At 39.6% G+C, this 23,274-nt stretch overlaps 1 protein-coding gene across 9 annotated transcripts in view; it reads left to right on the plus strand.

Annotated features, from left to right (window-relative positions):
* Positions 1-23,274, plus strand: part of Fggy (FGGY carbohydrate kinase domain containing) — a 492,311-nt gene that overhangs the window by 418,454 nt on the left and 50,583 nt on the right. For 8 of the 9 annotated variants that reach the window (XM_045151276.1, XM_045151274.1, XM_045151283.1 and 5 more), the window contains one exon: positions 1,030-1,124. The exons of the other annotated variant lie outside the window; for it this stretch is intronic. In XM_045151276.1, the coding sequence (XP_045007211.1) occupies positions 1,030-1,124 (95 nt within the window). The remainder of the gene's footprint in view (positions 1-1,029; positions 1,125-23,274) is intronic. 9 annotated transcript variants of the gene reach the window in all.

Consider the following 23,274-nt stretch of genomic DNA (forward strand, 5'->3'; position numbering starts at 1 on the left):
GTAGCAGAGAAAGCAAGATAGGAACAGACAGCTAGTATGACATCATCAGGGCAAAAGTAGAAAAGCAAGCGGAGTATAGCAAGCAAGGCTGAACTATACCCCAAGGCCTTCCCCCGGTGATGTACTTCTTCCAGCAAGACTCCACCTCCCAAAGGCATCACAATTTCCCAAATAGCACCACCCACCAGGGATTAATGATTCAAACACTGGAAGCTATGGGTGGACATTTTACATTCAAGCCACTATACATGGCTTCCTCCTCCCTGGTGGATTCATCTCCTTCAAATGCTGATTTCAGCCTTACATCCACTGACATGGCCTACTGCCCCAGATGTTTATCATTTGCACACCATAATCTGTATCTGTGTCCTGGTTGAAAAGCCATAGATGACGCATGGCCCCTATCCTTGTATAGTATAGCTGTGTAAGAGTGAGACCCTAAACAACAAAAGTAAAATATAAGGCAGAGAGGTTAGAGAAAAGCACAGACAGAGCTAAATAATGAGAAGGGTATTGTGTTATTTTAAATACTGGGCACAGGGAAAACTCAAGGATGTGTTGCACCAAGAAGGAAGGGAAGGATTTACCATGTGGGTATCTGAAAGAGACCCAAGACATACTCAAGAAATAGCAAGGAGAAAGGTAAGGAGGTGAAAACTTGGGCCCAAACCATGTAGAGACTCATGGTCAGCTCATGTAAACATTGCATTTGCACTGTGAGAAAGGTAGGAAACCCCTATAGATGTGATCTTCCTGCTTCCCTTCTCTTCATTCACCCGAGTTAGAGAACCAGCCCCTCCATGGCTTATGTTGATTTCCTTCACATCCTTCTTCCCCTGGGACCTAAATAGCAGGGCTGGTGTTGATTCATCTCAGTCTTACCTGGGTCCAGCAATGCACAGAATACCTGGGAACCTGGACAAAAGTGTGCTACCTTGCTATTAGGTGTTTTTGCCTCTGCAACTGCTTTCTGCCTCTTCCTGGTTCCTGGCTGTGCTCCCTAACCAGGTTGTGACCTCCTCTGTGCAGGTGTGCCTGTGGTCCTGTCGCAAGAGGTGGAGTCCGTCCTTGTGGGTGCTGCTATTCTGGGTGCCTGTGCCTCTGGGGATTTTACTTCTGTACAGGTATGTGGGGAGCCATGGATTTCTGTGGTTCCTCCCCTGTCTGAGGCTGTCATTCCTCTTGACAGCAGCTTACATCTTGGAAAGCACACAGTATATCATTAAGAAATGATAGGCCCCAGACAGGAAAATTGCAAGTGTTTCTGGCCTCAGACATGTTTATTGCAGTTTTCAGTTGACTTGGCCTCTGTTAGTGGGGGGTTTTCCGTTTTGCTTTCTCTCATTTAAGTAGCTCTGAAATGTTTTATTTTCAATTTTCTTTGGCCATTTTTCTCTGAGAAAGTAAAACAGGTAAGGCTTAAGCACATCAGTTTTTCATGTTACTACAGATTTTATTTATTTATTTCAAATGTATCACTTTAAAAATACCTTTCAGACCTCTGTCAACAAGAAGCACAAAAGAAAATGTGAAAACACAAATTAAAAGTAAAAATTAGGAACAAAGTATAGGAAGATGGAAACAATTTGGTGACTATGATTGAGTACAGAATTTGGCTCTGAACTTTATGGCAGCCAAGACAAAAAAAGAATTCACATTAAGTTTCGTAATTCTTATTTTCAAAAAGAGAAACCATACTAGTTTCTGGTACAAGCTAAAACTTTTCCTGCCATCAAATTGCAAAAGAGACAGCATGTGCTGGACTCCATGGACAGGCTTTGAGTTCTCAAATAATGCAGAATCCTAAAGACCAAACGGCACTGCGCTTGTATTTCCTTAGCTATACTGGTAACTAAAGCTAGCTGGTGTGTTCTTTATGCCAGGTACACCCATTGAGTCCCTATCACAGATATCCTATCCTTATTTTATAAGCCACTTCTCTAAACATGAAATGGTAATTGCTAGGATCAAGATGTCTGAATCCAAGATGCCAGCTTAATCAGAGAGTTTAACGATTTGCTCAATATCTTAAGGTTAAGGTCATGAATGCAGTTTCCCTCCTGTCTAGGAATTAGAATTCAGTTTTATATGGCTATCTTATATTGCAGGTGCTGTGCTAGGCGCTTTTTGTAAACATTCCTAATGCTTATATCAACCCCCATGGGCCAAAACAGAGACCCAGTAAGCTTACATAATTTAGGAGTAGACCATTGGGAACTTACAGATACAAAAATCGGCTTAAATTATCCATAATTCATTTTGGGAAAGGTGGCACACCACACATTGTCCAGTTGGTGACTGAAATGTCCCTCCCAATGCATTGAATCCGTGTGAATTTTAGCTGACACTTTTAAACAAATGGTGGATAACTGACTTCTCAATATTTTTATGTTTTCTAATCTCAAAATACCACCTAGAGATGTTTATTGTTGAAATATTAATAATGAATTGTCAACTATTATCTTAATATATCAACTTTTAAAAATGTTCTTACTACTAGACGTACTTCTGAAAGAAATTATAACCATTGAAACAAAATCATAGTAGGGATGCTTATTAAAATATTAAATAGGCTATCTTAAATTACATACTATCTCTGTACTCCAGAATTCATGTTACACACTGAATATCTATGTGCCACCAGAATTCCAGAGCTCATGCTGCATATGAAGACCTAACTGAGCCCCCACAGTAATGCATTTGAGATGAGACTTTCAAAGGTGAGCAGAGTTAGAAGAGGTCATGAGGGCTGAGTCTTGATTTGATGAAATCACTGCTCTTAAATGAAGAGTTTCCAGAGAGCTTACTCTTCCTCTCTCAGGGTGTGTTGTCTGTACACTAGAGGGTCTCGCCAGAAACCTGTAATGCTAGCACCAGGACCTCAGAGTTGAGCCATTTATAGTTGAACAATAGTCCCTGCTACTCCACTCTGGTACTTGAAACAGACTGCTTTATATACTGTTGGTAGTTCCTTGCCTGTTAGATAGATGGCTCTATCTATTCTTTTATTTTACATGAGGGAAACAAGATTCAGAGACAGTTAAGGACATGCTCAAGGTCAAAGCATCCTTAAGATGAGAGTCTTACTAATGGGTTTTCTTTTTTGTTGTTGTTGTTGTTTTTGGGGGTAGGGTCTCACTCTTGCTCAGGCTGACCTGGAATTCACTTGGTAGTCCCAGGGTGGCCTTGAACTCATGGTGATCCTCCTACCTCTGCCTCCCAATGATGGTTATTCTTAATGTGTTTTAAAAATATTTTCTTTCTTTCTTTATTTTTTTCTTTTCAATCTTTTTTCTTTTTTTTAATTTTTTTTAATTTTTATTAGCATTTTCCATGATTATAAAAAAATCCCATGGTAATTATTTTCTTGACTTCTTAAATGTTCAAAGATATTTTCTGAAAAGAAATGCCACTTTCCAGAATTCAGGATATAGCTGCAGCCCCCAGAAATAGCATAGCAAGAGAGGGCTGCTCCATCATATGCTGCATGTCATGATTTGTGGTGCCTCACTGATGCCTTAGTCAGAACCAGGGTTTCCACTTCCAAGAGTTTCCACTCACACCTTCCCCTACATGGAAACTGAGTTTATTCTGTGTTCACACCTTAGAACATGAACTTTTCTGTTAATATTTGAAAAAAAAAGCTAAAATAGGGTAGATAAGACACTGGGACCAGTGACAGGTAGCAGCTGCAAGGCCCATAGCATCTTAAGGACAAAGTTAACTCTTCTGTACGGCCTGAGGAAGAATGTGTCTATCCTCATGAGTTTCAGGCAATACACTCTTCAGCAAAGGGCTGAGAAAGCCATGACCTCTTATTTGTCATGATTTGTCTAGCCAAATCCCCAGAGTCCTGAGTGCTATGCTTGCTTATACATTTTCAGACCATGTCATCTGTCCTCTTGAAGTGTTTAGTCCTTTGTTAAAGATGTTTAAAAGTTGCCATTGGATAGACTGTTGCAACAAAGAGCCTTTACATGCCTACACATATAATCCATGTTAGTGTCCATGCTTGGAGCTGCTCTGGAAACATAAATGCCTACACTGGACTTCATTCACATTTCCCCAAAGAGGTAGGCCCAAGACTTAGGGACCAACTCAAGATGTTGGCAATGGGAGGGGAAACAGACTTGCTTCCTATTTGTGGATCATAATTTTCAACCTAAATGTCAACACAGGCTTTCTTTTTTTTTATTCTTTTTTTTTTAAATTTATTTATTTGAGAGCGACAGACACAGAGAGAAAGACAGATAGAGGGAGAGAGAGAGAATTGCCGCGCCAGGGCTTCCAGCAAATGAACTCCAGACGCATGCGCCCCCTTGTGCATCTGGCTAACGTGGGACCTGGGGAACCGGGCCTTGAACTGGGGTCCTTAGGCTTCACAGACAAGTGCTTAACCGCTAAGCCATCTCTCCAGCCCAACACAGTCTTTCTTAGAACTTAAAGGATTTTAGCTTGTTTGGCAGAGCACTTTAGTGATTCCAGCCAGTGACTCAACTGCCACAGCTATCAGATGTTTTGTCTTCTCACAGATACATATCTGGTATCTAAACACTGCTAGGGTCAACTCCTCTAGATTAAGGAAAGACTGGGGAAAGTACAAGGGGCATCACTTACAGAACCTGGAAAGTTCATGTTTCTGGGGAGAAAAGGCTTCCCAGTGTTCTGATCCCACAATGTCTTCAGCTATTGGCAAGAGCTTACACTTCTTATCTGTGATAGTAGCAATGAATCAGAATGGAGCCTTGGCAGGTTGTTTTTTTTAAGCTATTACAGGCTGGAGAGATGGCACAGTGATTAAGGCACTTGCTTGCAATGCCTAAAGACCCTGGTTAAATTCCCCAGTACCCACATAAGCCACATGCACATAGGGCCATATGCATCTGGAGTTTGTTTGCAGTGGCTGGAGGCCTTGGTACACCCATTCTCTTTTGGTATCTCTCTCTCCCTCTCTCCCTCCATCTTTGTTTCTCAGATAAATAAATGAATAAGTAATTTTTTTTAAAAAGCTATTACAATCTTATATAGACTACAAGCCCAAGGAAATATTAGTGGGGTGCAGGGGTGGGCAGAGGATGGTGTTTTCTGGTAGGTGTTCATGGGAGGGATTGGTTAAGTACAAGTCCCTTTATTAACTTTGAAGTATACTGACAATTTCTAGCTTCCACCTTCCATTCTTTCATCTGCTCCCGAGTCTCTTCTCTTTTCCTGGCCTTTCCAGCATTCCTTGCTAATTTTTGTCACTATTCTCATTTGAAGAGTAGAAGGGTGAACAGTGTCATATGTAGCTATCCTCCTCTATGTAGTTTTTCAGATTTAAGTTTTATAAAATGAAGAGTGCAACCTCCTGAGAGTGAGTCATAGCCATCTTTGTACATGCAGTTTAATACCATATAAACTAGACATATGTATGTTGCTCTCAGGGTGAAAGTCCAGATGTTGACTAATAGGAAGGGATATGCAGAAGGGAGTCTTCTTATTTGTATGAGTATGGAATCCATATAGGCCTGACCTATGACCTTTCTTCCTTATCACCTCCAATCCCCTTTAACTGTGGAAAACCCATAACTATAATTAGAGACGGGGGCAAAGTATAACACTTCGGTAGACATCTAGATCCTAGAAAATGAAGAAACTAGAAAAAAATAAGTTTATGAAAAGTCAATCTGCTTCCATTTTTCTAAGTATCGATGGGAAAGAAGTTCTAATCAATGCAAGGGGGGAAAAAAGCTGGCTTCAAAGAATCAGGAGAAAAAAAAAACAAACAATCAAATGGAAGAGGTAGCTGTGAAGCAGCTTTTTACTGTTTCCTTCAGGCTCCCTGCAGATATCCTTTGCTTTCTGTACTTTCTTATGTTAAAAAGTTGTCTCTTTTCCAAGATAATACAAAACAAACTCATTCCAACAGTGCTATTTATCTTGAGTGGATATATCTCTGCCCCCACACACTTCCCCTGAAAGCAGTGGAGTGCTCATTCCAAGGTAAATAAACACCACTTATGGACTTTTCAAGATCCTCAACTGCAACCCCCTCCAAGTCATTTAAAGGGGAGTGCCTGTGGAAAGAAATAAGCCCAGATCATCAGAAAGCTCTCCTCCTCCCACTCTGCAAGCCAGGCTGCCCCATCCACCACTGACTGCACCTTCTGCCATCGACCTTCCCCATGATCCCTGAGGCTCCCAGACCAATACATACAAGTGACTAGCTGGGCGCTGCCATGATTCACCCTTCTGTAGTGTGTGCCCACAAGAAAAGCTTCTGTGCTGACCACAAAGGTCTATCCTAGAGGTCAGGCCTTGCTCCCTTGAAGACTCTCGCTCCCTCACACTGCGTGGACTTTGCTTCTACCCATCACCTACAATAAACAAGCCTGAGGTTTTGTGGACAACATCCCTCCTGTTTTGTTTGATTTGGAGTCAATTTCCTGTGACTTTTAGTCCTATTTGCCTTTCTGTCACCTAAATACCAGTTTTAGTTTACAAAATACAGCTAACTATCATGACTTCAACTTCTGCAGGCTTGGAAAAGCTGAAGAACAGAAGATGCTCAGAAGGGTGACCTCACCCATTTGCTGGTGTGTTTTAGTCCCCTTGACCCCACTTTGGTAATGCCACAGATAATTTGTGATGTTAGGGGGAAAATAAGAACATTCTGTTAAGATGGAAGAAATTATAGAAACATTAGCCTTATTACACTAATGTAACTTATTTTTTCTTAAATTTAGAAATTTTAGTAGCATACAAAGAATTAAGTTGCTGTGGTGTTTTTGAACATGCTTTTATTTCCCTTTTCCTCTTTTTCCCCATCCTCCTCTTCATCATGACCCCCTCTTCCCAACATAGCTCTCTTTTCACTTTCACAGTACATATTTTCTTTTTGTCCTAGCCACCCCCATCAACTCTTGTTCCCCTCTCCTGATCCCCCTGTATCAAATTATAGCCTATACTCACTCACTCATATATACAGGGATCCATGTGATTTTTGTCTTTATGAGACTTACCTGACCTAATATAATGTTTTCCAACTTCACTTATTTTCTTGAAAATTTCGTAACATCACTTTTCTTTACAACTGAGTAAAACTACATTGTGTATATGTACCACATTTTCATTATCCATTCATCAGTTGATGCATGTCTAGGTTGATTCCATTTCCCAGCCATTGTGAATAGATCACATGGATGTACAGATATTTATATGGTAGCATATAGAGTCATTTGTGTATATGCCCAGGAATGAAATAGCTTGGTCATATGTTAATTCATTTGTTACCTTTTTGAGAAATGTTGATTCCCGTACACTCCCACCAACAGTGCGTAATGTCCTCCTTCCCACTGCCTTGCTGCCATGTGTTCTCATCCGTTTTCCTGAAGGTAGTCGTTCTGAGCGGGGTGAGACGGCATCTCAAAATGGTTTTAATTTGCATTTCCCTCAAGGCTAAGATGTTGAATAGTTTTATTTATTTTTTTAAGTATCTTTTGGCCATTTGTGTTTCTTACTTTGAGAACTACTTGTTCATTTTATTAGCCCATTTGTTGATTTGCAGTATTTTTTGATGTTCATTATTTTATAGTTCTTTATATGTTCTAGATATCCACCCCCTTACAGAGAAATAACTGGCAAAGATCTTCTCCATGCTATAGGCTTCCTGTTACTTTGTTGGTAGTTTTCTTTGCTGTGAAGAAAATTTTTAATTTCATGTAGTCCCATTTCTTGATTATTAATATTTATACCTATAACTTCATTTTTTTTTACTTATACCTATGACTTCTAGTATATTGTCTGTTTTCCTCTAATATTTTTAGGATTTCTGGCATTATGTAAAGGTTTGTGAGCATTTTGAGTTGAGCTTTGTGCTAGATGAGAGAGGTCTAATTTCATTCTTCTGTAACTGTATATCCAGTTTGGCCAGCACCATTTGTTGGATAGACTATCTTTTTGTCCAATATATGTTTTTGATACCTTTGTCAAAAATTAGGTGTCCAGGGCTGGAGAGATGGTTTAGCGGTTAAGCGCTTGCCTGTGAATCCTAAGGACCCCGGTTCGAGGCTCGATTCCCCAGGACCCACGTTAGCCAGATGCACAAGGGGGCACACACATCTGGAATTCATCTGCAGTGGCTGGAGGCCCTGGCGCGCCCATTCTCTCCCTGTCTCTCTCTCTCTCTCTCTCTCCCTCTTTCTCTGTCTGTTGCTCTCAAATAAATAAATAAAAATAAACCAAAAAAAATAAAAAAAAATAGGTGTCCATAGCTGTGTGGGTTTATTTCTTAGTTTTTTCACCTATTCCATTAGTCCATGTGTCTTCTCTTTTTATTAAGCAGAAACTTAGTACACATCATGTGTTAGTATCACCATTTCTTTGCCCCCATTCCACTGAGGGCCCAACTCAGTGGTATTGCTAGTATTTACCATGTGGTTGTGGGTTATGAGTTGTGAGAGGAGCAGCCATTCATAGTTGGGTGGGGGCAATGCCTCTGGATATTCCCTTCTACCCTGTGACTCTTTTTGCCCCTCTTCTGCAAAATTCCCTAAGCTATGATGCTTTGTTTTAAGTATAAGTTGTTGTTAGTTCTCACTACCTTCTGAAAAGGAAAAGTGGATTCTACAACAGAGAGTGAGATCAGCATAAATTAAAGTGATAAGCATTGTTAATGTAGCAATATATTGATCGTTGTAGCCTTTCCTTTGGCCAAAGATTAGTGGGAGCTTCTCCTTGGAGTCCATAATCTGTGTCTTTTATTGGGCCGGTACCATGGTGGCTTTGTCACTATGGCTCTATAGTATAATTTAAGGCCAAGAATTGTGATATCTCCAGCATTGTTCTTTCTAGCTAGGGTTGTTTTGATTGTATGTGGTCTTTTGTGTTTCCATATGAACGTTTTTCCTAATTGTGAGAAGAGTGTCATTGGAAATTTTATGGGAATTGCATTGAATCTGTAGATGATTTTTATCAATATAGCTATTTCTACAAAATTGATTTTGCTAACCCAGGAGCATTGGAAGGCCTCTCCAACACCTGGCAATTTATTTTATTCTTTTTTCAGTGGCTTAGAGTTTTATTTGTAAGAGTCCTCCTAGTACCTCCTAGGTACTTCATTTTGTTGGAGTTTCTTTTCCTTTTTAATATTTAAATATTTAAGAGAGAGCTACAGCCTTCTGCCACTGCAAATGAACTCCAGGTCCATTCTGCCACTCTTTGCATCTGGACTTTTTTGATACTGGGCCTTCAGGCTTTGTAAGCAAGTGCTTATAACTATTGGTACATCTCTCCATCCCCTGTGGTGAGTTTTTTGAAAGGGACATTTTCCCTAATTTCTTTCTTAGAAAATTAATTGTAATATACTAAACATACTGTTTGAAATATTAATTAATTTATTTAAGATAGGGGGTGGGAGAACAGAGAAAGAGAAAGAATGGGTGCACAGGGCCTCCCGCCACCGCAAACTCCAGATGTATGCACCACTTTGTGCATATGGCTTTACATGGGTATTGACGATTTGAACCCAGGCCATTGGGCTTTGCAAGCAACAGCCTTTAGCCACTGAGCCATCTCCCTAGCCCAAGGTGCTGATTTTCACATTGATTTTGTACCCTGAAATTTTGCTGAACGTGCTTATTATCTAACAGTGTTTTGGTTGAGTCTGTAGGGTTACTTCAATATAGAATCTTGCAATCTACAAATAGGAATACTTTCATTTCATCTTCCCTATTTTCATTCCTTTTGTGTCCTTTTCTTGTTGTTCTAGATAAGACCTTGAGGACTATATTGAATCAGAGTGGAAACAATGGTCTCCTGTGTCTTGTTCAAGATTTCAGAGGAATTGTTTTTAGTTTTTCCCATTCAGAATAATGTTTGTTGTAGCTTTGTCAGTAATAGCCTTGGCTATTGTGTGATAGGTTCTACTTCTTCCTAGTTTCTTCACAACACTCTGCATGAGGAAATGTTGAACTTTGTCAGACGTGTCTCTGCATGTATAGAGATGGTTGTATGAATTCTGTCCTTAAATTTATTTATGTGATGAATCATATCTATTGATTTGCATATGTTGAGCCAACCTTGCATCTCTAGTACAAAGCTCACTTGGTCATAATGTATAATCATTTTAATGTGTTTTTGAATGCTGTTTGCAAATATCTTGTTGAGGATTTTTGCATCTCTGTTTATCAAGGGAAATTGTTCTATAGCTTTCTATTTTATTGTGTCTTTCATTTTCATATCAGGATAGTACTGACTTCATAGAATGAGTTTGGTAGTATTTCTTTCCTTTCTATTTTGTGCAACAATTTTTAGATCTTCCATAAAAATTTCATAGAATGCATCAGTATATCCATCTGATCCTGGATTTTTTTGTGTTGGGAGACTTAGTTACTGCTTCAATCTCATTGCACATTATGGGTCTATTTAAGTTATTTATATCTTCTGGTTTTAATTTTGGTAGGTCATGAATTTGGAAATGTGCCCATTTCATTTAGGTATTCAGACTTCTTCAAATCTATATTTTTATAGTATTCCATGATAAATCTGGATTTCACTGGGTCTATTGTAATAATTCCTTTTTGTCTCTAATTTTATTTATTTAGATATTTTCTCTTTCTTTTGATTAGTTTGGCTAGGAGCTCATAAATCTTATTAATTATTTTCAAAGAACCAACTCTTTCTTTGATTGATTTTGTATATTATTATGTCCTTTTTTTTTTTTTTTTTTTTTGAGGCAGTGTTTCAGCCCAGGCTGACCTAGAATTCAGTCTGTAGTCTCAGGCTGGCCTCAAACTCAAACCAATCCTCCTACCTCTGCCTCCCACGTGCTGAGATTAAAGGTGTACACCATCATGGCCAGATATATATTATCTTTTACTGTGTTTCATTGATTTCTTCCCAAATGTTAACTATTTCATGGTATCTATTGTAGTGGGGATTAGCATCTTAATGTCTTTCTACCACCTTAAATTGCATTATTACACTGTTCATATGACATATCTCAAAATTTTCAGTATCTTCCCTTATGGCTATAAACTTGCCTCTTGGAGCTGTCTTGTTTATATCCCAGTGGATCTGGTATGCTGTGATAACATTTTCATTAATTTCTAGAACAGTTTTAATTTCCTCCTTGATTTCTTCCATGATCCACTATAGATTGCTTGCAGCTATTTAAGCTGAATCACAATAGTGTTCACCCTGTTATTTACCAGCCAGTCTGGTTACGCCTCACTCTACATGATCCTTTTTTGTTACACTTGTGACCCTGTGTGGAGCTTACCAGTAGAAGACTGATGTCAGGCTGACTAGAGCTCTCCTATGTGGACCGTGTGGTCGGGCTCAGTGCTTGGGCTTATCTTCTGCTGGTCACCTTCTGTTCCACTGATTGAGTTGGCTGGAGATCCTGACACAGGCAGGGTGAGAGGGACAAGAGCAGAGGCAGATAGGGGACTTCCTCCCACCAGTCATGTTGGCTGGAGAGATGTGGGCTGGGTGCGAGAAGCTTTCCTTCTGTCTACCCTCTGCCAGATCAGCTGTTAGAATGTTACTTGTTTTAATATTTAATAGCCTAGTCTCTGTTCTTTTTGTCTTTTGTATGTCATACTAATCATCTTACTTTTATAAACTATTCATATAATGTGTACTGTTTTATGGTCTTTTGTCCCCACCTACAAACTTTTAGTAAAGCTCTTTGTCATTGCTGCAAGCTGTATAACTTTCTATAGCATTCTTGTTTCCTCAGACTCCAATTCTTGACTATCTAGGTTGTTTTCATTGCTTTAATGAATATCTTTCTTCTGACATCTCTTAGCTAAATTTTTTGTTGAAAATATTTGTGTAAAACAAATTATGAAGCTATATAATGTTTCATGAAAAGCTCTTCTCTATTTTTAGGGTTTTTGTATACAACAAGATGTTATGCTTTCACCAATAGGATATGACAGTTCATGGTTTGCATTTCATGTGTGCATGGAGCCTTTGGCTGTGAATTTTAGTTCTATTAAACTTTCATCCCAAGTCATTTTGGTATTCTATTCACTTCACATATGGTTCTGATAGCAATTTCTTTAGTAACCTTTTACCCTTTTACTGTTTGAGCATGTATTTCTGGAGATAAGAGATGCTGGTCTCTAATTAGATGGATTTAGATTTCTGATTTAGTTTTCTGAGCACATATTCTATATGTTAATGCCCCACAGAACAAAATCAACAAAAACCTTTATAATGATAGTTAACAGTTTCAAGATCTAAATTAAGAATGTGAGGTTGGTCCTAACATGTGTTTTACTAACTGCCATAGCTGAATGACAATACATTTTTTATCTTTCTGAAAATTTTCCTTAAACAGAAACAAATTCAGTTTCTGATTAATTATTCAATTTCCTGGCTCCAATCCAGATTAAATAATAGCACCATGGATGTAAAAGTCAAAATATTTAGCTCAAAATTAGAAGTATACTTTATGAGTTTTTGATTTTAAGGCATATAACATATGATTTTCCTTATTGCAGTAAACCAAAATAAAATGGATAAGGTAGTTTTTTCCCTTTATGTTGAGATCACTCACAAAGTTTAACAATCATCATACTAAATTAGGCCATGATCAGAAAAGGTAGGGCCTGTAGTTAAATCAAGAGTTTAAGTGGATTCCATCTGTTTCCATCTTGGAGCTCAGGAAGAAGTCAGTAAGAGAAAATTGATGAGAGGAATGTGTTTCCTAAGAATTGTTATTAATTGGTTGGGCAAAACAAAAGAGGGGAGTAAAATATCTGCTCCTTACTAAGCATAGGTATCTTCCTCCCTTATCTCATTAAAAATTAAAAGCACTTTTGGTTTAAGTATGGCAAATTAGCAATTAAGTGCTACATAATCAACCTGGATAAACATAATATTGAAGGCAAGGCCATATTAATCACTCCACTGGCTTATTTTGCCCCATTAATGCACATTTCACTCATGTTCTTCCTGTGGAGCCAGGATGCATTCTTTGCTCCTACACCTCTGGAGGTAGAGCAGCTGTGACAGCCAGCCTGACAGATGACCATGGAACAGATCTAGAAAGGTTTGTGTGTGCGTGTGGGTCTTGAATCAAAATTCTATAATTGACTTTGAGTTTCAATCTTGTACGTTCATTGGGCAGGTGGATTTATGGGGTATGTGCTAGAAATAAGGCAGACAGCTGCTGCAAAAGATAGCCAGCTCTTGAGTCAGTAGGGAAGAAGAAATTCTTCCTTCTCCTTGAGAAAATGAGAAGGCCAAGCCTACAGCTGTAGTAACTCTTTAAAAGGTATGACAGGTGGGTAAGAACCATTAGCCCTTGGATATAGAGGAGACACAGCCACTTATCTTTATCTTGGCAGTTTTGCATAGAAAACAAACATGTTGTTTATTTGTCTAATCACATTCTGCTTCCAAATAGGATTTGAGGAAGCTTGTAATAAATCATAGTATGTTGTCTACATGTACAGAGGTTGTCAAAATAAAGTTAAAAATAATAACAAATAAATAAACAAATGACTATGTAGAAAAAAGAAAACCACTTATATCAGAAAAGTCTTCAGACTCAAAAGCCTTCAGTTGTTAGGCAGACCATATAAACATGGGGAGATCTGTTCAGAACAAGATGTCTAGGTCTGAACCAGGCTGTTAAAAATGTACTAGAAAAGTAATGGGATACTACAAAAGTATTGAAGCTTGGGCTATTGCAGCCCAGAACTGGCAAGGGCCACAAGAATATCCATAGGACTGACCAGCCCATGTGTCTCTGGCCTGGACTGAGGAGTTTACTTTGAGGGCACTCTAGGTAATCAGGCAGAACTGCTAAGCATGTCAAGTGCTACTATGTATACAGCCTTACAGAAGTATTCTACAAAACAAAATCATTGTCTAAAATAAATAAATAAATTACTTTTTAAATAAACATTTTATTTATTTATTCACTTGAGAAAGAGAGACTGAGAGAGAGGCAGACCAGTAATGGGTGCACCAGGGCTTCTAGCCACTGCAAACGAACTCCAGACAAATGTGCTACCTTGTGCATCTAGCTTTATGTGGGCACTGGCGAATTGAACCTGGCTCCTCATACTTCTCAGGCAAGTGCCTGAACCACTAAGCCATGTCCTCCTCAGCCCATAAATAACTTTTTTAATAGGCTGGAGAGATGGCTCAAAGGTTAAGGCATTTGCCTGCAAAGCCCAATGACCAGTTTGTTTCCCCAGTACCCACATAAAGCCAGATGTAAAGTGACACATGCATCTGGAATTCATTTGCAGTGGCTAGAGCCCCAGCCAAATCTCTCTCTCTCTCCCTCTCTTTCTTTTTATCATTGCATATTAGTAAATTAATTAAAAATAACTTAGCTGGGGAGATGGCTTAGCAGTTAAGGGCACTTGTGTCTTAAGCATGACTGCCTCTTGGGCCAAAGACAACCAAATCTGACTTGCTAGGATCTATGTAAAAGGCTGCATGTGACTGTACATGCCTGTAGCCCTAGTCTGGGAATAGGGACATGCCAGAGAATCATGGGTTGTTGACAGGTAGCAGCTTTGGGTTGAGGGAGAGAACTTTTTGCATGAAACTATGTCAATAAGAAATAAGAAAAGGATACCCAGCATTCTCCTTTCATCCCCATGTTCATGCATATGGGGCATGAGCATCTGCACACAACATGCCCATCACACACATGCACACATGGAAACAAAACTAATCTAGAATACATTTCTTTAACATTTGATTGAAGCAGAAGGAAGAGAAGGAAAGAAGGAAGATGGAAAGAAAAAGGTGTTATATACCACCTTGTCAAGAGCATGACACTGAAATTTGGATTCAGCTCAGGGTGCCAGAGTTCCCAGAGATGTCACTTGCCTCACACTCAGGTAGATGGACAGTATAGTATGTCTCTACGTCTGGTACGTGGATATCCCCACCCTTGGCACTTTTGCAAACAAAGTGCCTCACTAACTGAGGAGTGTTTCAGAAGCCCTTGGTACTTCACTAAGCATTGAGTATATACTTTATGGCTGTGACAATTAAATGAGATGATATATATATATATATATATATATATATATATATATATATATATATATATATATCAAATATTTGATACAGGTTGTGGTATGAATAGGATACAACATGATGATAATATTAATGCTTACAATGGTTAGGAGATGCTTTATATGTTACTAGTTTTATTTGTGGTATTTAGGATCAAATACATGACCTTATACACATGAGGATTGTACTGTACCACCTGCAGCCTGTATGCCCTCACTTACCTTTCCCTTGCCCTGTTTACTCTGTATTGTGTATCTCAGGCTCCCTTGTACCTGGCTTACAGGACATCTTGGGCAGCAGAGACTCTGGTAGAAAAACATTGTGCAGGAAGGGAATGCAGGTCAGTCACCCATTACCACAATCCCAGTTGACCTTCTATGTGATTTCACCACCTGGTCCTGCTCTTTGTGGCCCCAATTCTTGGTGGTAACCCTTTTTTTTAGTTCTAGGATGACACGCTAGGCCCTGACTGTGGCTGTCCCTCTTCCCGTTGTCCCTTGATGCCTTACAGAGGTAATAGCTTTCCATTCTTTCTCACTTCTGGGTTACTTCAGTATCTCTGTTTTACCTCTAGATTTCTCTTGTCACTGGTATGAGATCAATTTCATATTAAATTTTATGGAAAGCCCTAAGATAGTTCCAATTACCTTGGCTGGACCCTGAGAGATACCAGCACTTACAGAGAGTTCATTTCCTCCAGTCTTTCCCTGATAGGGTGAACTAGACCAAGGGAGAAAGGGCAGATACTTACTTCACAGAGGGTTAATTCTGACTAAGTTAAGCTTAGGAGACAAGAAGTTGGCCTAGATATTGTCAATGACAGTCTCCTTGGCCCCCAGCACTGACTTAGGCACTGAGGCCCACAGCCATCTATCTGAGGAGACAAGGCTTCCTTCAAGTCACAGCCAAGTGCATGACAAAGTAGCGTCTAATCAAAGTGATAAGACCTCCTCTTTCTTGGAGAGTCACAATAGAGAGTATCTGATTATTCTCATAATTGAAATGAGGCTCAGAAAAGGTACCAGTTTGCCCAAGGATGCACAATAGTCGTGGTGTTAGGAGGTCAAGTCTGAATATCTCAGAACCTATGTTATTAGATATTTGTGTCTGTTCATAAAAGTTTTCCAAGCTATCCAATTTCAACTCAGAAAAAAAAACCCATATATAATTCATACTATCTTATAAATTTCTTTATAGAAATAATATTAAGCCTTTCACTTATTTTTAGAATAAGTTCATGTGGAGAGTTTATAATTTCATATTTCCAACTAAAGAAACAGTCAAAGAATTAAATTGCTTACCAAGTTTACATTTTGTATAAGATGGAATTTTCTTTCTACTGGTGAGATCCAAGTAGTGAAATATTTAAGTAGAAACTAGATTTCAAAAGGGGAAAAATCACCTATTCTTCACCTTTAAGGTGCTGACAGTTGGGCTAGAGAAATGGAAACAAAGGGATGAAGGACTTACCTTGATCTACTTCCCAGTCATGGCTGCACATGCACAAGAGAAGTGGGCCCTGGAATGGACTGGATGGAACTCTTCATTTCACACCAGGTGGAGGAGCAACAAGAAAAGAGTGCTATGGACTGAAGTGTGAGTGGGAGCAAAGGAACAGAAGACACTAAAGGAAGTCAGGTTAGGTCCAGGAAGGATCCTATGTCAGAAGTCCCAGAGAGAAAGCTGGGTAGGTAAGGACTACAGATGACTGGCTGGGATTGTTAGGTACAAGAAAACCCAGTAAGAATGTGAGTAGCAGGCTCAGGGTTATTTTTTGCCTTCATCCTTTAACTGGGTGCATTTTTTTAAGTTGTAGGCTGATTATTGCATTTTTGTACAAAGTAAATAAGATGAATTATCCATAGATAAAACTGCTTTCTGCCTAAGAAACAGCCTGTAAATTAATCCAACTTATAACTTCTAACACTTTTTTTTAAGAAAAAGAGAGAGAATTGGCATACCAGGGCGTCAGCCACTACAATTGAACTCCAGACACTTGTGTCACCTAGTGGGCATGTGTGACCTTGTGCTTGCCTCAATTTTGTGCATATGGATTATGTGGGATCTGGAGAGAGATCAAACATGGGTCCTTACTCAAACACTCTTGAAGTCTCTGCATTGGACTGCTTTATGTACATGCCCTTAGAAAGCTGTGCTATACATATATACATGTATACAGGGTGTGGCAGAGCATCACACTGTGTGAGATTTTAACATGGACAGGTCATCTTTCGAGATGTCCTTAAAATATGAAAGTACAGAGCCCATCTTGTGGCAGCTTAGAACCCACCTCAGCTCCTCCATGTCCTCTTCTGACCAGTTGGCACATCAGCATAGAGAACCCTGTGCTTGGGGTGGAACTAAGGGCCGTGGATTTCATTCCACACTGGCCATGTCAGTTTCACTTGCTGGCATTGCTGATGAGGTGGGATATTGACACATTACATAGAGGTCTAGATGGTGGGATTCCAACATTTGTTCTCATCTCAATGAGTTACCCACTATAGATGCTGGAGAAATCTACAGGCCATCCTAAAATGGAGATTTAAGCATGTGGCTCAACCCATGAGAAGCAGCCGGCTGTTTCCATGAATGTAAGTTTCCAGTTTATTGTATAGTGGCAAGCTGGGCCCCATGTTCTCCAGGAACTCCTAAAAATGATGGCAGGAAAGATTCATTTAGTATGTATTGCTGCTGGTAACACTCTTGATTATTGACTCACTTAATCTTCAGAGCCATCCCATGGAGTCCTAATGTTACTGGCAGCTTGCAAACAAAGGCTCAACTGTAAAAACAAGTCCTTTCCCCAGATCACACAGCCAGTAAGAAGTGAAGTTCAAATTGGAAACTGGACATGCATCCCTGAGTCTGCTCACTGTAAAATGCGAAAAAGCACTTCTGTAGATATTCTGTGTATTGTGGAACTCCTTCCTACTCCCCTTCTATGTTTCACCATTTGCTGACCTCACCCAAGTGTGAGCTTGCAGGTAAAAGCTCAAGTCTGAATCAACCGTGGCCAGTAGTAAGATATGTATGGTGTGTCAAAATGGAGGTGAAATTTGACAGTTACTTAACCTTGAGCAGGCAAAGAGGGGAGCTGCTTGTAACTAGTTACAGAGTGCCAGCCCCTTAGTCCATAGTGCTGATGTGGGCAAATGTGGATGCAAACTCTGGCTTGCCAGAATGCCTTCCCCATTCGTACAGCACTGGCTCTGAACTGACCTTCAGGGACACACCTTCCCCATTCCTATAGCACTGGCTCTAAACTCTGACCTGTAGGGATGTCTCCTCATTCCTATAGCACTGGTTCTAAACCCTGAAGGGCATAGATGTTTTCCCCATTCCTCCAGTACTGGCTCTGAACTGACCTGCAAAGATGTCTTCTCATTGTTCTGCACTGGCTCTAAATTGACCTGCAGAGATGCCTTCCCCATTCCTAGAACACTGGCTCTAAACTCTCTGATGGTTGTCACTAACTCTTACTTTCAGAGAAGCCCCTATCTTTAGAGGCTATAAATCCCTGAGTAACTCAGTGTGTGACCTGGAGCAAGAGGTCTACTTCTGAGGACCTCCATTTCTTCGTCCTTAAACTGGAAGGATCAGGTTCGTGTTTACCAAGCATGTCAAGCAATGGAGCCACTGCAAGGCCAATAAATAGAAGATGCCCAGTGTCTCCAGCTTATCATCACTTCTTTCCTACTTCAGTAAAGACATCCTCTGAGGGTTCCTATTGAATATGAGAGCAGAATTATATTGTTTCCATTGACATAATAATAGTACTTTATGGTACAATAATGGACTGGAGACATGGCTTAGTGGTTAAGGTGTTTGCTTGCAAAGCCAAAGGACCCAGGTTTCCTTCCCCAAGACCCACAGAAGCCAGATGCACAAGCTTGTACATGTATCTGGAGTTTGTTTGCAGTGGCTGGAGTCCTTGGAATGCCCATTCTCCCTCCCCCCCCCTCTCTCTCTCTCTCTCTCTCTCTCTCTCTCTCTCTCTCTCTCTGCCTCTCTCACAGTTGCTCTCTCTCAAATAAATAAAAACAAAATTTTTAAAAGTAGAACAATAATAAAATAGTTGCAAAGTGGCCTAGTCATCAAGAAAAGTACCCTGGGATTCCATGGGACTGTGTGCCCAAAACCCACTGTCTCCTGGGTGGGAAGGGGCATCCATTTAGCCTAACAATGTACTGTGGGCTGAGGAAGTCAAAGGCCCAGGTCTTATCCTCCTTCTTGCTGAAAGCACACTGTATATCACAGTCCTAGTGATTAAACTTTCTCTCCAGAAGCTCTTGAGATTGGTTTTCTATCTGGAGTCTGACCTCTGGCCACACCAACAAAGGGGTCAGCTTGTTATGAGAACTAGACCTCAGAAATGCCCTCAGTATCTTTTGCTTTTCACACTGGTTTAATTCCATTTGTGTCATCACATTTATAGAAAACTCTTTTGGAGTTAGGGTGAATGCCGCATTTCTTTAGTTTTTGTCCTTTTAGAGACATTTTATATAAACTTCTTGAGAATAACTATCCTGCATAAGACATTTTCATACCTCCAAGTGCCCAAAACAGTTTTACACAGAAATCTTAGGATATTCATTCATCATATCCTTTCTAGGTGTCACGATGAACAAGTTACTGTGTTCCCAGTCCCTATCACATCTTTAGCCTAGTAGAATAGATAAGGAGACAACCAGTGTAAATATAAGCCTTGGAATAAAATAAGTTTAATGGAGGAACTAATTATGGAAATTGATATATGAATGAAAGTAAATGATTTCAACTTCTAACTCTAAATCTCTTTCATTTCATCTCTATAAATAATAATTTTTGCTATTATTTTAATTGTTACAACTTTTACCATTTCTTATATGTACAGTACATTCTAAATTCTATGATAACATCTGTATATTAATTATATCAAATTTGAAAATTAGCCCTCCTAATGAGGCCTCCTTATTTCAGATTGAGGAAAAAGTCTAGTGAATAGAATTGCATTGTTCCTGATGAAAAAACCAGTAAGTGTCATGGATGATATCTGAACACAACTGGCCTAGTAGATGATCCTATTCCTAGAAAAAGGAAAATAAATTATCATAAATTACTAAAATTATCACAACAGGCCCAACACGGATCCCAGTCTACATCTGTTAGGTGAAAGGACGAAAATGAAAACAACCACCACAATAAAAATACTTTGTTGGAGAGTTAAGTAGGAAAAGAAAGAAGTTAATATTTTTGAACTGGCCATCTTAACAGCCTAACAATAAACTATTGACATGGTGATAGAAAATCTAATTAATCACAGATGTTGAGTTATTTTAAAAGCTACACCAACAGAATGCCATGCTGATACTGTAAGCCTTTCTGCTCCTGAACATTTAAAAGCAGGAGTATAAACAAATTTGAAACTTCCCACTTATATTCCCCTCATTTTGTGCCTATTTAACAGACTGAAAGAGCAGCAAGTCTGTATTTGACAGAGACTATATCTGGATACCAGAGGAACAATATTAGGCAAGACTAATGTAGTCCTCTCCCCCCTCCTGAAGCTCTGTAGTCATACTGAGAAGAGAGATGTTGGGCAATTGCCATATACAGGGAGGACACAGGGAGCTATGATTCCAGGGAAGGGTCTTCTTATGCAATGTGCTGGACCAAGGGCAGTTTTTCAGGCCAAGTAACTTCTGAACTGTGACCCAAAGGAAGACTCACATTTGTGTGGCATATATGAAGTCACAGTCCACTCATGCCTACACAGTCTTAACTTCATCCTCATAGCAACCTTCCTTCAATGACAGAAATACAGGTAGTGTGGATGACCATTCAATGAGCTCTTTCCAGGCCAAGCACTGTATGAGGTATTTTACCAACTTATTACAGTTCATCTTTGCAACAGTGATTCTTATGAGAATTTTTTTTGCTTTAAATAAGACTATTTAAAAATAAAACATGGGCTGGAGAGATGGCTTAGCGGTTAAGCGCTTGCCTGTGAAGCCTAAGGACCCCGGTTCGAGGCTCGGTTCCCCAGGTCCCACATTAGCCAGATGCACAAGGGGGCGCACGCGTCTGAAATTTGTTTGCAGAGGCTAGAGGCCCTGGTGCGCCCATTCTCTCTCTCTCCCTCTATCTGTCTTTCTGTCTGTGTCTGTCGCTCTAAATAAATTAAAAAAAAATAAAAATAAAAATAAAACATAATTTGTATTCAGAATTTAGAAAGCTATTTCATTATTAATAAATATTCCAGATAATATTGGGACCTAGGTATGGAAGTGATTGTGAGAATGGTATAAATTATGCAAGTGTGAAAAGGTAGGATAATATGCATGAAAGCTCTTCATACATAGAATGTTTCCTTCCTTCCTGACTCATGGGGCAAACATTACACAGCCAAGACCTAAACCTCATGACACTGGACCCTCATCCCAGTACTCTTCCCTGAGCACTCTCCACATATACATCGTGTGTCTACCTGATGCCACATTCCCCCCTCCCTCCCTCCACTTAATAGGAAAAGTGCAATGAGGGCAGGAGTTCGGAAGTGACTATAACCTCCAAAATAAAAGAGGCTCTGAAAGGCATCAATAATGAATGGCACATACCTGAGAGAGTAGATGGCATTAGCTTTTGGGAATGAGTCTGATAACTAGAAGGGTCCTTTGAGAGTATCCCACCTAAGCTTTCCTTTTATATATAAAACAAGTTGAGACCCAGAGACAAGGAAAACTTTCTTGGCCAATGAGCTCATTGTGGCCAATCCAGGATAAGAAATCACAGAAAACATGCAGAAGACAAATTTGCACATAAAAAACACCTGCTTCCCATAGACTTCATGCTTTCCAAAGAACTAACAGGGAAATGCCACAAAATGAAAAATCTACAGTTTAAGATCATGCTATACTGTGTGAGGAACACTGTGAGCAAATGACCAGTGAAGGAGGTGGTCCTGGTTGTTTCCCTTCATTTAATTGTGGTCCAATGCATACCATATAAAATTGAGCTTCTTTCCCCTTTTGAAGTACACTGTTTGTCAGTGTTGAATTCATTCACATTGTTCAACTATTGCCACCATTCATCAACCAAACATTTTTCGTCATGCAAAACTAACTTTGTACCTATGTTACAACAGTATGGCATATCCCCTCGCTACCACCATTCTACTTCCTGTGAATTTAATTGCTCAAGCTACTTGTATGAAATCATTTAGTATTTGCTGTTGATGACTGATTTATTTCTCTTAGCATAAAAATGCACTGAAGGACTGTAGAGATGGTTTAGTGGTGAAGGACCCTACCTGCAAAGCCTAAGGACCCATGTTCTATTCTCCAGATAATGTCTCCCACATCAGCCAGACACACAAAGAGGCAATCTCAAGGTTGCACATGCCCACTAGGTAGTGCAAATGTCTGGAGTTCAATTGCAGTGGCTAAGGTTCTGGCATGTCAATTCTTTCTCTAAAATAGATAAAGAAACAAAATGCACTGAAAGTCCATCCTCTATTTAAAAGGCATTTGAGAACTTTTCTGTATTTATCTGAATTCAAACACAGTTTATTGATAAAATACAAAACCAGTAGTCCCATTGCCTATTCCAGCATGCTGTTGAGAAGCATCATGTGATATTATGTAACATCTAAACCACTCTGAGATGGTGTCTTATTCAAGTCTGAGAATTATTCAGAAACTTCATGGCAGTGGATGGCAGAGAATGCTAATTTTCTGAGTATGTCGCATTTTGTATGTCATGGATATGCAAGCCTGAGCAAACCAAGTGTTGATGGCACATTGGAGGTTAAAGTGAGAAAATTGTTCAAGTCCAGCCTGGACCACAGTGTAACACTCTGTCTCAAAGAGAAAACAAGACACAAACAAAACCCACTGAAAACTGTCCTGTGGCCTTTAGCTCTTCCAGTGATTACCATTTATCTCTCTGATATTCAGAACCACCCTTACGCATAACCCCCATCCTAAATCAGTGACTATCATTAGGCTCATAAAACTACAGACACTCTCCTCCTTCCACACAAAACTCCTTAATGCACAGGGCATCAGACAGCATTGACCTGTGTGTGTTGGACCACTAATACATCCCCCATACATTCCAATACTCCCTTCCCATCTAGCTCTCCCACAGCCTCATGGTAGAGGTAGTACTCATTCTCCTCAGTGTGGTGAAGAAGAAAGCCTGGGTGTAGACTCGCCTTTAGCTCCTCTGAAGTCAAGCATCTCTTTATGGCTGACC

Source organism: Jaculus jaculus, chromosome 5 (assembly GCF_020740685.1).
Source record: "Jaculus jaculus isolate mJacJac1 chromosome 5, mJacJac1.mat.Y.cur, whole genome shotgun sequence".
In the NCBI taxonomy this organism is placed as follows: domain Eukaryota; kingdom Metazoa; phylum Chordata; class Mammalia; order Rodentia; family Dipodidae; genus Jaculus; species Jaculus jaculus.